The sequence below is a fragment of the Choloepus didactylus genome, chromosome 4, assembly GCF_015220235.1.
Source record: "Choloepus didactylus isolate mChoDid1 chromosome 4, mChoDid1.pri, whole genome shotgun sequence".
Taxonomy (NCBI): Eukaryota; Metazoa; Chordata; class Mammalia; order Pilosa; family Megalonychidae; genus Choloepus; species Choloepus didactylus.
The window spans coordinates 128,298,482-128,312,146 of NC_051310.1; the positions used below are offsets into that span (position 1 = coordinate 128,298,482).

General features: G+C 45.4%; 1 protein-coding gene across 7 annotated transcripts in view; it reads left to right on the forward strand.

The window, feature by feature from the left end:
* MYO5C (myosin VC) overlaps positions 1-13,665 on the forward strand; it is a 115,657-nt gene that overhangs the window by 42,660 nt on the left and 59,332 nt on the right. For all 7 annotated transcript variants that reach the window (XM_037833953.1, XM_037833950.1, XM_037833948.1 and 4 more), the window contains 11 exons: positions 148-273; positions 2,421-2,504; positions 4,147-4,281; positions 4,727-4,824; positions 5,789-5,875; positions 6,377-6,488; positions 7,297-7,508; positions 9,871-10,036; positions 10,372-10,518; positions 11,563-11,727; positions 13,004-13,097. In XM_037833953.1, coding sequence (XP_037689881.1) covers positions 148-273; positions 2,421-2,504; positions 4,147-4,281; positions 4,727-4,824; positions 5,789-5,875; positions 6,377-6,488; positions 7,297-7,508; positions 9,871-10,036; positions 10,372-10,518; positions 11,563-11,727; positions 13,004-13,097 — 1,426 coding nt within the window. The remainder of the gene's footprint in view (positions 1-147; positions 274-2,420; positions 2,505-4,146; positions 4,282-4,726; positions 4,825-5,788; positions 5,876-6,376; positions 6,489-7,296; positions 7,509-9,870; positions 10,037-10,371; positions 10,519-11,562; positions 11,728-13,003; positions 13,098-13,665) is intronic.

Genomic DNA, 13,665 nt, shown 5'->3' on the forward strand with positions numbered 1-13,665 from the left:
GCTCAAAAAAAGAGGTTTTGATCTTCCGCAGTTCACTCTGAGGTGCCAAATCATCTTGGTTTCCTAAAGCTAGCGTATTTTCCTCACCTCTATTATTCTCTCATCTGGAGTTACTTACTTGCTATTTGGTTTGCTTTTCTTTTCCAGTTACCACATGGAACTGATGAAAACTGGCTTCAAAAGCTGTATAATAATTTTGTCAACAAGAACTCTTTGTTTGAAAAGCCCAGAATGTCAAACACGTCCTTTATCATCCAGCACTTTGCTGATGAGGTACGGAGCAGCCCTTGAACAAGCTGCCGACCCCAGGCCGCGAGCAGTGTCCTGAAAGGGAGCAGGCAGGCCGGGGGGCTGATGAAGGATGTATGAGTGTGTGTGTGCTCAACAATCCTTAATTTGATTTAGTGACCAAATACAGGAGTTTTAACTGTAATGCTTTAAAGAGAAATGTATTGTTAGTGGCTGTCATTTCTGATTTGGGGTTTACTGTAAATTCATTAACCTCTTATTAATTTACCTTCTCTTTGCAATTGTTATAACCAAGACAGTGTAATTGTTTGCTATGATGAAAATTCTATCTTTTTTGAGGTTGTCCTTTTTTATTAAACTGTAATAAATTTATTACAATGGTAGCATAGGTTAACTCTAGATGATGGGTTTTCTAGGTACTCTTTATTTTCTTCTTCATAGATTTCCTATTTTTTTTAATGAAACAAATGTTACTTTTATAAAAAGAAAAAAATATTAAACAAATCATGTTACAGAGAGCTTAAGAAAATAGGAGGAAAAAAAGAGGAAAAATCACTATAACTGCTTGCCTGGACCTAGGTTCTCATCCCCATGTTTCCCTTCCTTGAGGAAATTCCTACCCTCTGTCCCATTTCCAGGTTGGGTGTTGCTCTAACGGCCCAGCCTGCGGTGTGGGGATCATGGAAATAGCCTGAGGATGACCTCAAGTGCTGTGACTTAGTAAGAGGCTGCAGGCAGTACCTTAAATGTGATGGGTTTTAGTGTTTCAGGTTTTTCAGATGAGTTCTTGAAAAGATGCATATGAAATGAATGATGATATGTCAAGGTATATTTTCTAGTTGGTGTCCTTTATAATTTCAGGGTTCTGATCCCATGGGGAAAAGAAAGAAAGGAGAAAAAAGATCAGACATCATAAAAAGCACATGTGAAGTTTACTTCAGGGTATATCTTTGTAGTACACGGTTCTTGTGCATTTAATTATCTCACATGACCCTTCAGAGAAGTCCCGCTTCAAAGAACTGGTGGGCTGTGGATGGGTGGGAACAACGCACATACACTACAAGGTTAGATTAGGTTCTCAGTTTAATTAGCCAAGGAAATGGAATTATTTTGAAAGCACAGTGGCCACACTTAGATGCAGCGGTCCAGCACACTTTCCCCTGGTCCTCACTCCCCACCAAACGTCTCCCTGGGTCAGGAAGACTCTGTATTTGCTATACCTCTGCCCTTTTGTAATAGTGGCTCACACTACCATTCTGGAAGAATTATACAACAATCCTTGACTTCCTTCACAAGGGAGTATTTATTTATGAACATCCAGTGTTCCTGGTTCTTAACGCAAGCTCTGCACCAACCAGACCACTTCCTCACAAAGCAAAGTCTGCTCCCGGGGGTCCCTGATCACTCTGCCTCCAGAGTCCCAGCACTCTTAAAAATGTGTTCCCCACAATTAGTTACGTGGCCAGTCAATTTTTTTGAAATTTATTTAAAATTTTTTAACGTATGCAAAATACAGCTCAGAAGCATAGACTTTTGGGATCTGAACGGTGAAGCAGCCACCCTGGATATGCAGTTGTTTGAGGAAGTTGGAAAGCCTTACTCATTAGAAGCGGCTGCATGGAGAGTTTTTCTAAGCCAAATTCAAGCAGTGCATTTAACCACTCTGTCCCTGACTCTACAGGCCCCGAGGCCCTCAAGTACTTTGTGGCCAACTTTTCTTTCCTGTCTACCATGTTAGTGCTAATTTAGGAAAACATGTCTGTTTGAACCCAGTGGACACCACTGAGCTTTTTCCTCCTCCTGGTGGCTTCAAAGGCGAACTGAGCCCCAGCTGGGTCTTCTCGTATTAACTGTGCACATTGCAGAGGCCGGCAGGTCAGCCACGAGCCGAGGGCCTGAGGAGTGCAGGCTGGTTGATAGCTTGTGAGAAATGCAGCCAGGCGGGGCGTGGGGTGGGGGTCTCGCTCTTTCCCTCTGAGGATGTATTCTCTGCTTTCCAAGCTGATATGTAATGAGGTTGCTGTGATAAACAAACGGAATCACCTTTTGTAAGATTGCCTTTTTATAGCCTCTTTGTTAATCCTTTAAAAAAGGAAAAGAGAGAAGAACCTTGTGGTAGTCCAATGCTGTCCACTGTTGCCTCTTTAGAAAAACTTTCCCTCTCTACATAGGTGGAGTATAAATGTGAGGGTTTCCTTGAGAAGAACAGAGACACTGTCTACGACATGCTGGTTGAAACCCTGAGCGCGAGCAAGGTTTGTAATGTCCTGAGAGGTATTTAATATTATTCATTATGTAATTGGCACAGATCTAGTTGTGTATCAGGAAAGAGTAAGGTGTGTGTGTGTGTGTGTGTGTGTGTGTGTGTGTGTGTGTGTCTGGGCAGTGGAAAATTGTAATTTATACATAGAAAAAATAACTATTGCAGAATTGGGACTAAAATATGTTTCTAGCTTCTGAAAGCATGTGAATCTCGGCTACATGCAAAAGCAGAAATCAGATCTGCAGGTGACAGTAAGAAAAGGATAGCTAATATGATCATTAAATGAATCACAATTCAGCTTTTAATCATTCATTCAAAAATATTTACGTAGCACTTACCATGCACCACTCTGGGGGTACAGTGGTAGACAGGGTAGCAGGGTTACCACCCTCTTGGAACTCACATTTTAGATGGAGTGACATACCTTAAACCTGTAAATAAGCAACGTGAGGCAGTGCTAAGTGCGTGAGGAAAAATAAAGCAGCCCAAAGAGTGTGGGACAGAGGGACGGGCGTGCTGCTTTAGATGTGCAAATTCCTCAAACCCACAGCCCTATGTGATAAACAGTGCTACCAAAAGAACCTTATGGCTTTTTCTTTTCCACTTTAAACATTTCTTTACTGAATTTCAAAAATAAGAGCATGAAGATAAACCTCCATTTTTGTGAAAGTTTGGATGGTTAGATTTGTCTTATTTTCCTTCTTCTGAAAGAACCCAACCCTTCATGGATGTTCACATGCCTTGACAGTTTCTCAAAGGGGCTCGGGCAGTTCCACTGATGATCATAAAGCACAGGCCATAGCAACCTCAGTTCTTCAAACTGGCTTATGATGGCGAATTCAGTGTAGAAAGGGCCTGACTCTCATGGACAAAATTAGTTGACTTAATTCCCCAATTATTTACCCACCCCCAAGCTCACTGGGGTACAATCGGGAAGAAGAATGCAGATTGTGGCTAGCACAGCTGTGTCTCTCCACTAAGTCACAAGTAGAGATGTGGGCATCTTGGACTTGTCGTTCCATGACATCCTACAAGGCCGCAGTAGGCAGAGATTCTGCCTTGAAGGAAACTATCAATGTCTAGTTTAAATGAAAAACAGATAGGCTGTCTCTAAGACGGAAGACAAGACATTTAAAGAACTAACTGATTGAAGCAAAGTAGAAAGTAATAAGTACCTTAGAAGAGACGCAAATAAAAAATTAAGCAGCTCAAAGGAAATTGGGATTAATCCATGCTGAGGCACCAGAGAAGGTACTGTGCAGGGTGTGGGGCTGGGGGACATTTTAACAGACCCTTGATTAACGGGCCAGGCTTAGATCTGCAGGGATAGAATGTGGGCTGGGACGTTTACATTGTAAACAGGCATGGAAGCAGGACTAGTAAATATTTCTACTTTTCTGACCCTTTGAGTGATACCCACGCACAGACATTCACACACTTTTCCTCTCCTTTTCAGTTCTCTGGTGAGAACTGTTCCCTTGTAGATAATGGCAGTTTAGTGGTAGAATTTGGCCCAGGCTGTTACTTCACCCCATTGTTTAAACAGGGTTGTTGAGACCATTTATTTGGTTTGTACCAGCTGATGACTGTGAGCAAACACTATTGGTCATTGAAATCCTCGTGCTTTCTTCCAGTTTCAACTCTGTGCTGGCTTTTTTCAAGAAAATCCAGTCCCTTCGTCCCCTTTCGGTTCAGCGATCACAGTTAAATCTGCAAAACAAGTCATCAAGCCAAACAACAAGCATTTCCGGACCACAGTTGGGAGCAAGGTACTGAGAAGGTGTCAGAGGGTGAGGGGACAAGGGCACAGGCCATGCCCAGGGAGCCCAGCACTCACAAGACCCTCATTCCAGGCCTGGACATCGACACTGGGCTCTTTCAAATCTAAAATACACACAACTGCAAGGAAAAGCAACAGTTCACGGTCATCAACCCCCAGCCTCCAAGGCAGCATACATCTGAGCAAGCCGCTCCTTTGCACGGTGTCACGATTTACTAAGGTCACTGCCATTTGGGAGGATTGGACAGAGCAGTGTTCTTGTCCAAGACATTAGGCAATTTCCCTCTATGTCTAGAGAACCCAGCAATGGATTGAAACCCTTCATGTTAGACTTTTAGGCATGCAGTTAGTTCCCCCTCTTCCTGAGTAACTTACCAGGACATTCGATTTCTGTTTGAGCTCAGCACTAAGGTGTCTTGGACCTTGTTTCCTAGTTCCGCAGCTCTCTGTACTTGCTCATGGAGACCCTCAATGCGACCACGCCCCACTATGTGCGCTGCATCAAGCCAAATGATGAGAAATTACCCTTTGAGTAAGTGTCTGTATGCAACAGAGAATGAAAACACTGAGGAAACAATTACTATCATGAGGTTGGAGAATTTGCTTGTAATTGTCTGGAACTTTTCTCTGTTTCTGGGTCTTAAATGATTCCAATAATCCTGCCCTTTGCCTGTAATGCTAGCACAAGCCCTTTGGCTAAACCACCTCCTCCCCAGGTGAGACAAGGAGACTAGACTTGAAAGTGTAGATAATGCACCTAAGAAAGCTAGAACATGTCACTCAATTATGAAAACAATCTATGCTTGTAGAAGAAAGGGTAGAATGGTCAGAAGATTCATCCTCAAACATGGCATGAGAAATATAGACTGTTTTCTGGGAGCTCAAGGAAGAGGTCTAAAACCCGGGAGTGGAAACTGTGGAGTTCCTTTTGGCTGGTGGGTGCTGTCTGAGGGACTGAGCTGCCTATGGAGGTGGCTCACCAGAAGGGCAGCCCTAGGTCAGGGCCACCAGTGTGTGTTTTGTGAAGGGAATTCAAGCATCAAACGGGTGTTTAGACACAGTGAGCTTTAACATTTCTTTCTACCCTGGTTGTTGTTCGAAGTTCATCCCAAACGCCACGTCCCCCTCAAGGCCTTCTCCTGGACATGTCCGCAGAATCCATCCCTCCTTTCTCCGTATCCCCACTACAACTTTCTCAACAGTTTCGTAGGTGGAGCCATTTTCATTTACTTTCAGCAGACATTTATTAAGGGTCCACTGTGTGCCCGGCAGGGGAATTGCACAGATGGACCACACGGTCCCTGTCTTCTGGGAGTTCTCAGTCTAGGCAGGTCTGTATGCAACAGAGAATGAAAACACTGAGGAAACAATTACTTAATGAGGTTGGAGAATTTGCTTGTAATTGTCTGGAACTTTTCTCTGTTTCTGAGTCTTAAACGATTGAGTATATTTATCTGTTACAATGGTTTAACAAGGTAAAAATTACCTTCTTTAAGGTTTGACACCAAAAGAATAGTTCAGCAGCTGAGAGCCTGCGGCATTTTAGAAACGATTCGCATCAGTGCGCAGAGCTACCCTTCCAGGTATGTTCTGGGTCCTTGTTGAGAGGAAAACGTGCCAACCCTCAGGGCCGTGTGGAGCACCAGGGGCGCGTCTGCATTGGTCTCCTTCCGGTTCCTGGAAGAGGCCCCCATGGTTTTTCTGATTGTCCCGGGAAGGCCAGAAGAGGGAGAGCAGCAGGCTTGTGGGGACACAGGCCACCGTAGCTCCACCCTCATCCCCCACCTCAGCGGCTGGTGGTGGACACCGCTGCCTTCCCAGAGCTCCAGGCAAGGCAGCTGGAGGCAGAGGAAGAGCAGTAACCAAAAACAGTCTGATGAGCAGAGAGATATGCTCAGGGAGTGGTTTTGGTGAGGGCAGCTGAGGGACGAAGGTCAGGGCCATCGTCACCAGACTCCACCCCCACCGCGGCAGCAGCGGCAGGTAAGGCACTGGGGGCCCCAGATGCAAAGTGCTTCCCATCCGGCATACCTGGCTGAAATCCCTCTGTGTGCACTCCCGGATCCATGTTTTTGATTTTCCAGGTGGACGTACATCGAGTTCTACAGTCGCTATGGCATCCTCATGACCAAGCAGGAGCTCTCCTTCAGTGATAAAAAGGAGGTGTGCAAAGTGGTTTTGCACAGGCTTATCCAGGTCAGTCATCATCTTCTCCTGCCATCGTGGGCTGTTACCAAAACCACATCTTCTAGAGGTTTTTCTTCATCTTTGCCCTTGTGTCTCAGGACCATAATTGTCATGAATGCCTTAAGAAGAAAGAAAACTTGTATGCTAAGAAAATTTGCATGCTAAGGAGATCAGAGCAGACCCACTCACTGGCACCTGACAGTGGGAGTCTCCTGTAGGGACCCAAATTGAAGCTGTGGCCTTCTCTGGGCCCTCCTGTGATGCTCTCTGCTCCCATGATCTAGGGAGATCTGTGGACCTGGCTTTCATTGCATGGTCAACGGAGATGGTGACTAAGTCACGTGCAGCTCCAGATAGTGCTCAGGGTGAATTTTGATCGTTGCTAAAGCGATGAGTGCTGGGGGAAAAGAGATGGGGGGGATTATGATGCCCAGGAACGGGGGGTGGTGATGAAAACCGAAAATGATGACAGGAGACCAAAATCTGAAGACAGAATCTCTCATGTGGTTCTCCTGGAAACCATGTGAGAGAAGCAGAAGTTCTCCAACAGCCCCAATTGTGAGTTGCTGAGAATGTGTACATCCCTTCCCCGCAGGTGGACACTTTAACCTAAATTTCATTTCTGCCTCTAAAGTGGCTTTAAACAGTTAAAATATCAAATGGCTAGATCATGATCAGAATTTTTCTGCTGTATGTCAAAGAGAAGTTAGGTCAGAAATGTTTTTTGGCATTGTTTAGTTTCTAAACATTTTCCCAAATACTATACAAAACTCTGAAAGATTTGAATTCTGGTCATATCATTTTTTTTTCCTTCCAGGATTCTAATCAGTATCAGTTTGGTAAAACCAAGATTTTCTTCAGAGCAGGGCAAGTGGCTTATTTAGAGAAACTCCGGTTGGATAAACTGAGGCAGGGTTGTGTTGTTATACAAAAGCACATCCGTGGCTGGCTCCAGAGAAAAAAATTTCTCCGAGAGAGAAAAGCTGCCCTGATAATCCAGCGGTACTTCCGGGGTCAGCAAACCGTGAGGTATGTTGGGATCGAGGAAAGCGTGTGGAAGTTTAGGGATTTCCTGGTGGATCAGCTCCAGGGGGCAGGGCTTCTCAAGGACAGGAGCCTTTTCCCCTGGGCCCCAGGATGAGACGTGTATGGGGCCCCGTCTCGTGGCCAGGAGCCTTCAGGTGAGCAGGCGCATCCCTCAGGGACGCCAGGTGCTGACTCTGCCTGGTGTGCCCATATGTGCAGAGATGACAACCAGGCCCTAAACGGAGGAAGTCCTCATCAGGGTGTTTGGAAGGGGGTCAGGATTCCCCGTGAAACCAGAGAGTGGGGCTGGGTCCCTTTCCCATGGGAACTGAAAGTGCCTAAGGCCAGCAGGGTCCTAGTGACAATGTCAGGAGAAGACACTTTCCATCCTGCCTGCAGATTGTGGGGGGCAGACAAGACCAGAGAGGCCCATGGCAAGGCCCTACCAGCAAGCATGTCACAGAAACCCCTGGCAGGAGACCACCGTGGAGTAGCCCAAGTGGAGGGCAGTTCCACTGGCCCCACCATCCTGCCACGTGCAGAGCCACCCTCCTTGAGGGGTCCTGAGAGTCCCCCCGGCACAGCAGCCTGCTGAAGACCAGTCATTGCGTGGCTTTCTGTGGCTTCAGGGTGCCTGCTGGAGAGTGTGGGGCCAGGAGAGTGGGCTGGGCAGCGAGGTGGGCACACTTTCTAGATAAACTGTGTGTCTCTGCATGTCTGCCCTGCCTCCATCCTTGGGATGCTGTGAGGATAAGTTGAGGTGACAGGTGTTTAGGGGTCAGACCACATCTCTGACCTGACCTCCTCTTGGGCTTAAGGTCTGACGTCCAGCAGCACCTGGGTTCTCCGCATGATTGGTGCCCCACGAGCTTAATCACACACCCCAGACTGGGCTTGTCATTCCATTGTACCAGGAGACTCATACGCACACAGTCAGGCTTGCGTACTCTCCCATGCTTCTGGGTTCAGTTAATAACAGCTGTCTCCAGGGTGGGAAATTCTAGTTATCTTCTATTTTAAATCCATGCCCCCTTTTTATTTGGGAATCACCATGGTCTGAGAATTCTATTCCTGCTTACCTCTTGCATCTGTCTCCTTCATCCCATTCTCACTGCTCCACACTCTGGCTTAGGCCATCGTCATTGTTTGCCTTAAAATATTACAGCGTCACCTCACACCTGCCTCTGTTCTCTCCTGCCTTTCTAAGGCAGGGTCCTGAGTGAGCCACTGCTCTGCTCATCCCTTTAATGCCTTGAATGACTCCACTTCCTGCAGAGCAGCATTCAGTCTCTGACGTGGTATTCGAGGGCCTCTGTGGCAGCTCAGTGAGATCAGGGACCATGATTGTCTTGTTCCCCATCATGTCCAGCACAGGGGCTGTCACACAGTAGATGTTCAACAAATATATTTTTTGAATAACAAATGGTTCCCATCTACTTTTCTAATGATATCTTTGCTCATTTCCTCCATGCATCCTATATTCTAGCAATTCCAGGCAACTTCACTTTCTCTGAATACGTCAGGCACTGTTCGGCCCCCATGTCTTGGCTCGTGCCAGTCCATCAGCCTGAAATGCTCTTTCTAACTTGCACTGTCTGCAGAAATCTTACTTCATCAAGGTTTGGCTCACACATCAGCTCTTCCCAAGCAGAATAATTGTTCCTTTCACTATATTCTTGCTTATAATATTTAGTAGTTATTTTATTTTTTCCTTTTACCCTAGTTAGCCATTTATAAATGACTCTGCTCTGTGAGATTATACACTCTGAAAGCAAGAACTTTGTCTTCACTTCCAGACCTCTCAACAGGGGTTGACAAATTTTTCTGTAAAAGGACAGATAGTCAATAGTCAGACTTTGCAGGTCATACAGTCCCTGTCGCAATTACTTGACTCTGTCATCGTAGCATGAAAGTAGCCATGGACAATAAGCAAATAATGGGTATGGCCGTGTTCTAATAAACTCGATTTACAAAAGTGGGCAATGGGCCAGGCCTAGAGCCACCAGCATGACTCCTCACATAAATGAAAGAATGAATGAGCACGTGCAGTGCAAACGCAGGTTTTACTGTCCCAGTCTCTGGGTGCATGAGCAAGGGGGCATCTACTGGCCTGACTGTGAAGAGTATGAAAGTTCCCACGTGGTTCCTCATGTCTGGAGTGGATCCACTTGCAGATCAGGGTGAAAAGTTGAGTAAACCATGACCAGCCTTGAATCGACATTAGAAGAAACCACTTACAGAATTTTATGTGTAGGTATATACAAAACACTTGAATATTTGTTTTAGTAAAAAAGTGTTGCACAAGCTGTTGTGGAAGTCAGTGCTATGTGGATTACAAACTCCTTCCATGTTCTTTTCAAACAAGGAAAGCTATTACGGCAACAGCCTTAAAAGAAGCTTGGGCAGCCATAATTCTTCAGAAGCACTGCCGTGGATACCTCGTCCGCAGTTTGTACCAGCTCATCCGCGTGGCTGCCATCACCATCCAGGCATACACCCGAGGACTCCTGGCGAGGAGGAGGTATCGAAAGGTACAGCTGAGACCTAACGCTTTCTTGGGACATGGTTTTCCTAGGTCTTATGTTATTTTTCACTGACAGTGATGAGATTATTTTTCCACATGAAGACCTTCCTGGAGAGCAAGGAGTTCTGGTGTGTGGGTATCTGTTCATGTACACGTGTTACAGGTAGGATTTGGTTATTGCTTCAGAAACTTAGTCATGCTAAGACTCTGTGGGTTGATTGTAAGAATTCCACATTTGATACTGTGGGAATATATGGGTAGTTACATCTTCCAGCATTGGAGGAGTTGATATAAAAAGCAGTGGAGATCCAGTTTTCCAGCTCATAAAATCTTGTTTTAAAGATGCTGGAGGAACACAAGGCTTTGATCCTTCAGAAATATGCAAGGGCGTGGCTGGCCAGACGCAGATTCCAGAATATCCGGCGGTTCGTGCTAAACATTCAGCTTACTTATAGGGTCCAGCGTTTGCAGAAAAAGCTGGAAGATCAGGTAGGTGTTCACAATGCGTCTTTTACATATACTTTCCTAACATTGATTTATTTTGTTCTGGGCCAGTTCCTTAGCTATACACTTAAGATTTGTGCCCATGTTAGGAGGTTCAAATAGTTCATATGAACCTCAGCTAGTAAACAGAAGCACGCTGTAAAGGGCTGCCACATACGGTTGTGTAGGTTGTTCACTGCACAAAGGGGACAAGTCAGGGCTGAAATCCAGCCTGGGCTCTGCTCGCCCAGCCATATGCCGTGGCCTGAAGCTGTGCTGCCTTGAGTCAGAGGTGCCTTTTCCTAATTTGCGCAAACTGCTCTCTGCCCACCCAGTCATGTTCCCTTAGGGCTGAGTCTGCCCAGAAGAAGTGCCATTTTCTAATTTGCCCAAAGGTGCCATATGGTTCAGCTGTGACCCTGCCTGGTTTGGGAAGATCCCCCATACTATCACTACTAGTTGGAAAAAATCCATATGCGCTCAGGAGGGTAGGGCGGTTAAACTCTTGAGTGGAATATTCAATGTCTACATCTATTAAACTCACTCCTGACTCTCTCAAATAATATTGAGATTCTCTGAAGGTAAACTTTAAACTTAGCTCTAAGCTATTCCATAGGGCCCTAATGAATGGATGAATGCATAAACAAATAAATTTGAGGTTTTGTAGACATTTCCCCTAGTTGTGCTGTTGTCTAATGGGCTTGCATGTTACAGAGCTGCAGCAAGGCAGCACTTAGAAACAACAGCAGCTGGCCAACTGGGGGCAGTGCGCTGTGGGAGCCCCTGTGCTGCCTGAGCTCCATTCTAGGATTGTCCTGGAGCTTCAGGGTGGGCTGGTTCCACACCAGCAGAGCCGCCAACTCAGAAAGACATTTACCTGACATCTTCCTCACCATGTTCACTGTGAGGAAGGTGCTAATAAATGCCAAAATGTGATCAAGCATAAATAAACCTCGGGTATACATAGACATCATGTTAAAGGTTCTGAGAAGTAAATGGAGCAGTTTATTTTGAACAAGCCTCTAACCATCTGATGCTTCTTTTCTTTAGAACAAAGAGAACCATGGGTTGGTGGAGAAGCTGACCAGCCTGGCCTCTCTTCGGGCCAGTGATGTGGAGAAGATTCAGAAACTGGAATCAGAACTGGAAAGAGCAGCCACCCACAGGCAAAATTACGAGGAGAAGGGAAAGAGATACAAGGACACTGTGGAAGAGGTCAGGTGCTGGTTTTGTGAATACATTGTGACTCTTCCCATGGAAGAGATGAGCATTGCTAACATTTTCCTGTAAAGCAGATTTCTGCAGAGCAAATCAGATTTTACTATTGACTCCCATTACCAAAGAGAGCTCCATTTTAGGGGTAGGAAAATCAGAGGACTAGACTCTGGAGAAGAAGAGAAAAAGTGCAACATAAGGCTCCTCCCCTTTTGAACTTTTGCAAAGTGGTGAAAAGCCCAAGAAGGAGCAGTGGTTGGTTGTACCCTGCTCTTCCCGGATGCCCTGGGTGCCTCCACTTGCCCCTCAGGCTGTCCCCTGGAAACATTCTTCCCAGAAGAGCAGTGCAATGCTCAGGTAAGGTTTTCATCTCTGTAGTGTAGTGAAAAGAGCAGTTGACTGAAAAATCTGACATCCCAAGTTCAAATCTTGTCCCTGACACTGTCTCACTGGAGAGTACGTCACTTACTGTCTCTGTTCTTGCTGTAAAATGGGAATAAGAGTAAGGAACTGACAGAGTTGTTGTGAAGATACATTGTCAGATGAAGTAATTTAGCCAAGTGCCTGTCACAGAGCCCTGCACAGCCATGAGCTAATGTTTTCTAAGGAGGTGGTCTTTGTTACTATCTGGTCTCCTGCACTTTCCAAAGTTTGACACCACCCGGGGTTGTAGCAGTCTGAAGCCCCAGAGGACAGCCCTCTGCCCTCCCCATGAGCCAGGGCCATTCTACGCCAAGACTAGGCTGCTTTGGCATTGTCAGCACTGCCAGTCACCAGCCATCGGCACCAAGGGGGCCCTCAGCGGCCAGCCTGGCAGGTACCTTACAAAGGGAAGCTAAAATAATAGAAATTCTGTTATGATCACACTTCCTCCTGAGTCATAACTCCTGAAATGTCAATCTGCTTTATGTCATAAATTAAGTGTTTATATCACATTAAACATTATTACAAATAAAATCCCCTGGCAATGTTATGGAAGGGCTCAAGACAAGGATAAAAGCATTTCCTTGACACTGAAGAGATGTTGGATTGGGGCCCCTTCTCCTTGCTTCAGCCATTGCTGGACCAGGCTGGGAACTAATATTTCCCTGAGGTCACATCAAGCTGCTAATGAAGCTGCTTGTAGTGGGCTGGCAACTGAGGTTATCTATGCAGAATAACTGAGGTTAAAAAAATACTGAATTAAAAATATACAGCTCTTCACTGAGAAAGGCAAAGATGACAAAAATTGAAGATAGGTTTTCAAAAAAGTTTCTTTTTTTTCCCCCTTTGCTAGAAATTGGCAAAGCTTCAGAAGCATAATTCGGAACTGGAAATACAAAAAGAGCAAATACAGTTGAAGCTTCAAGAGAAGACCGAAGAATTGAAAGGTAAAGCTCAAGGTGGCCGGGTAAATTCATACATTCTCACTTAACAACCAAGTATTGAGTGTGAACTGAGTTCTACGCTGAATCAGGGGTCTCTGATATATACCTAATGTAATGCATAAATTTTATTTCTCTAGCAGGAATGTCTATAGTTAAATTTTGGTAACTTTACCCTATATATTCTTCTGTTTTATTTCCTGTGTTTTATCAGATAGCACAGCAGTCCTTGACCTTGTCTGTGCTTCAGAAACTCTTGGGTCATGTACAAAGTACAGATGGTTGGGCCATAGGCATCAGAAGATGGGTGTGTCTCTGTGTGTGTCTGTGGGTGGTGGTGGAGGGGTGGTTCCAGCATCAGTATTTTTAAAAAAATGTTGTGGTGATCCTGATGAGCAGTCAGAATAAGAACATCTCTCTGGGTCAGAGTCCAAGAATTTGCAGTGAAATTTCTAAGTAAAGAGATTTACTTAGTCTAAATGGTACCTACGTCCCCGTCCCTGTCCTGGCTCTTGAACCCCAATACCCCCAGGCTGTGCAGTGAAGGCTCTTGGAAGCTGTGGGCATTGCTTTC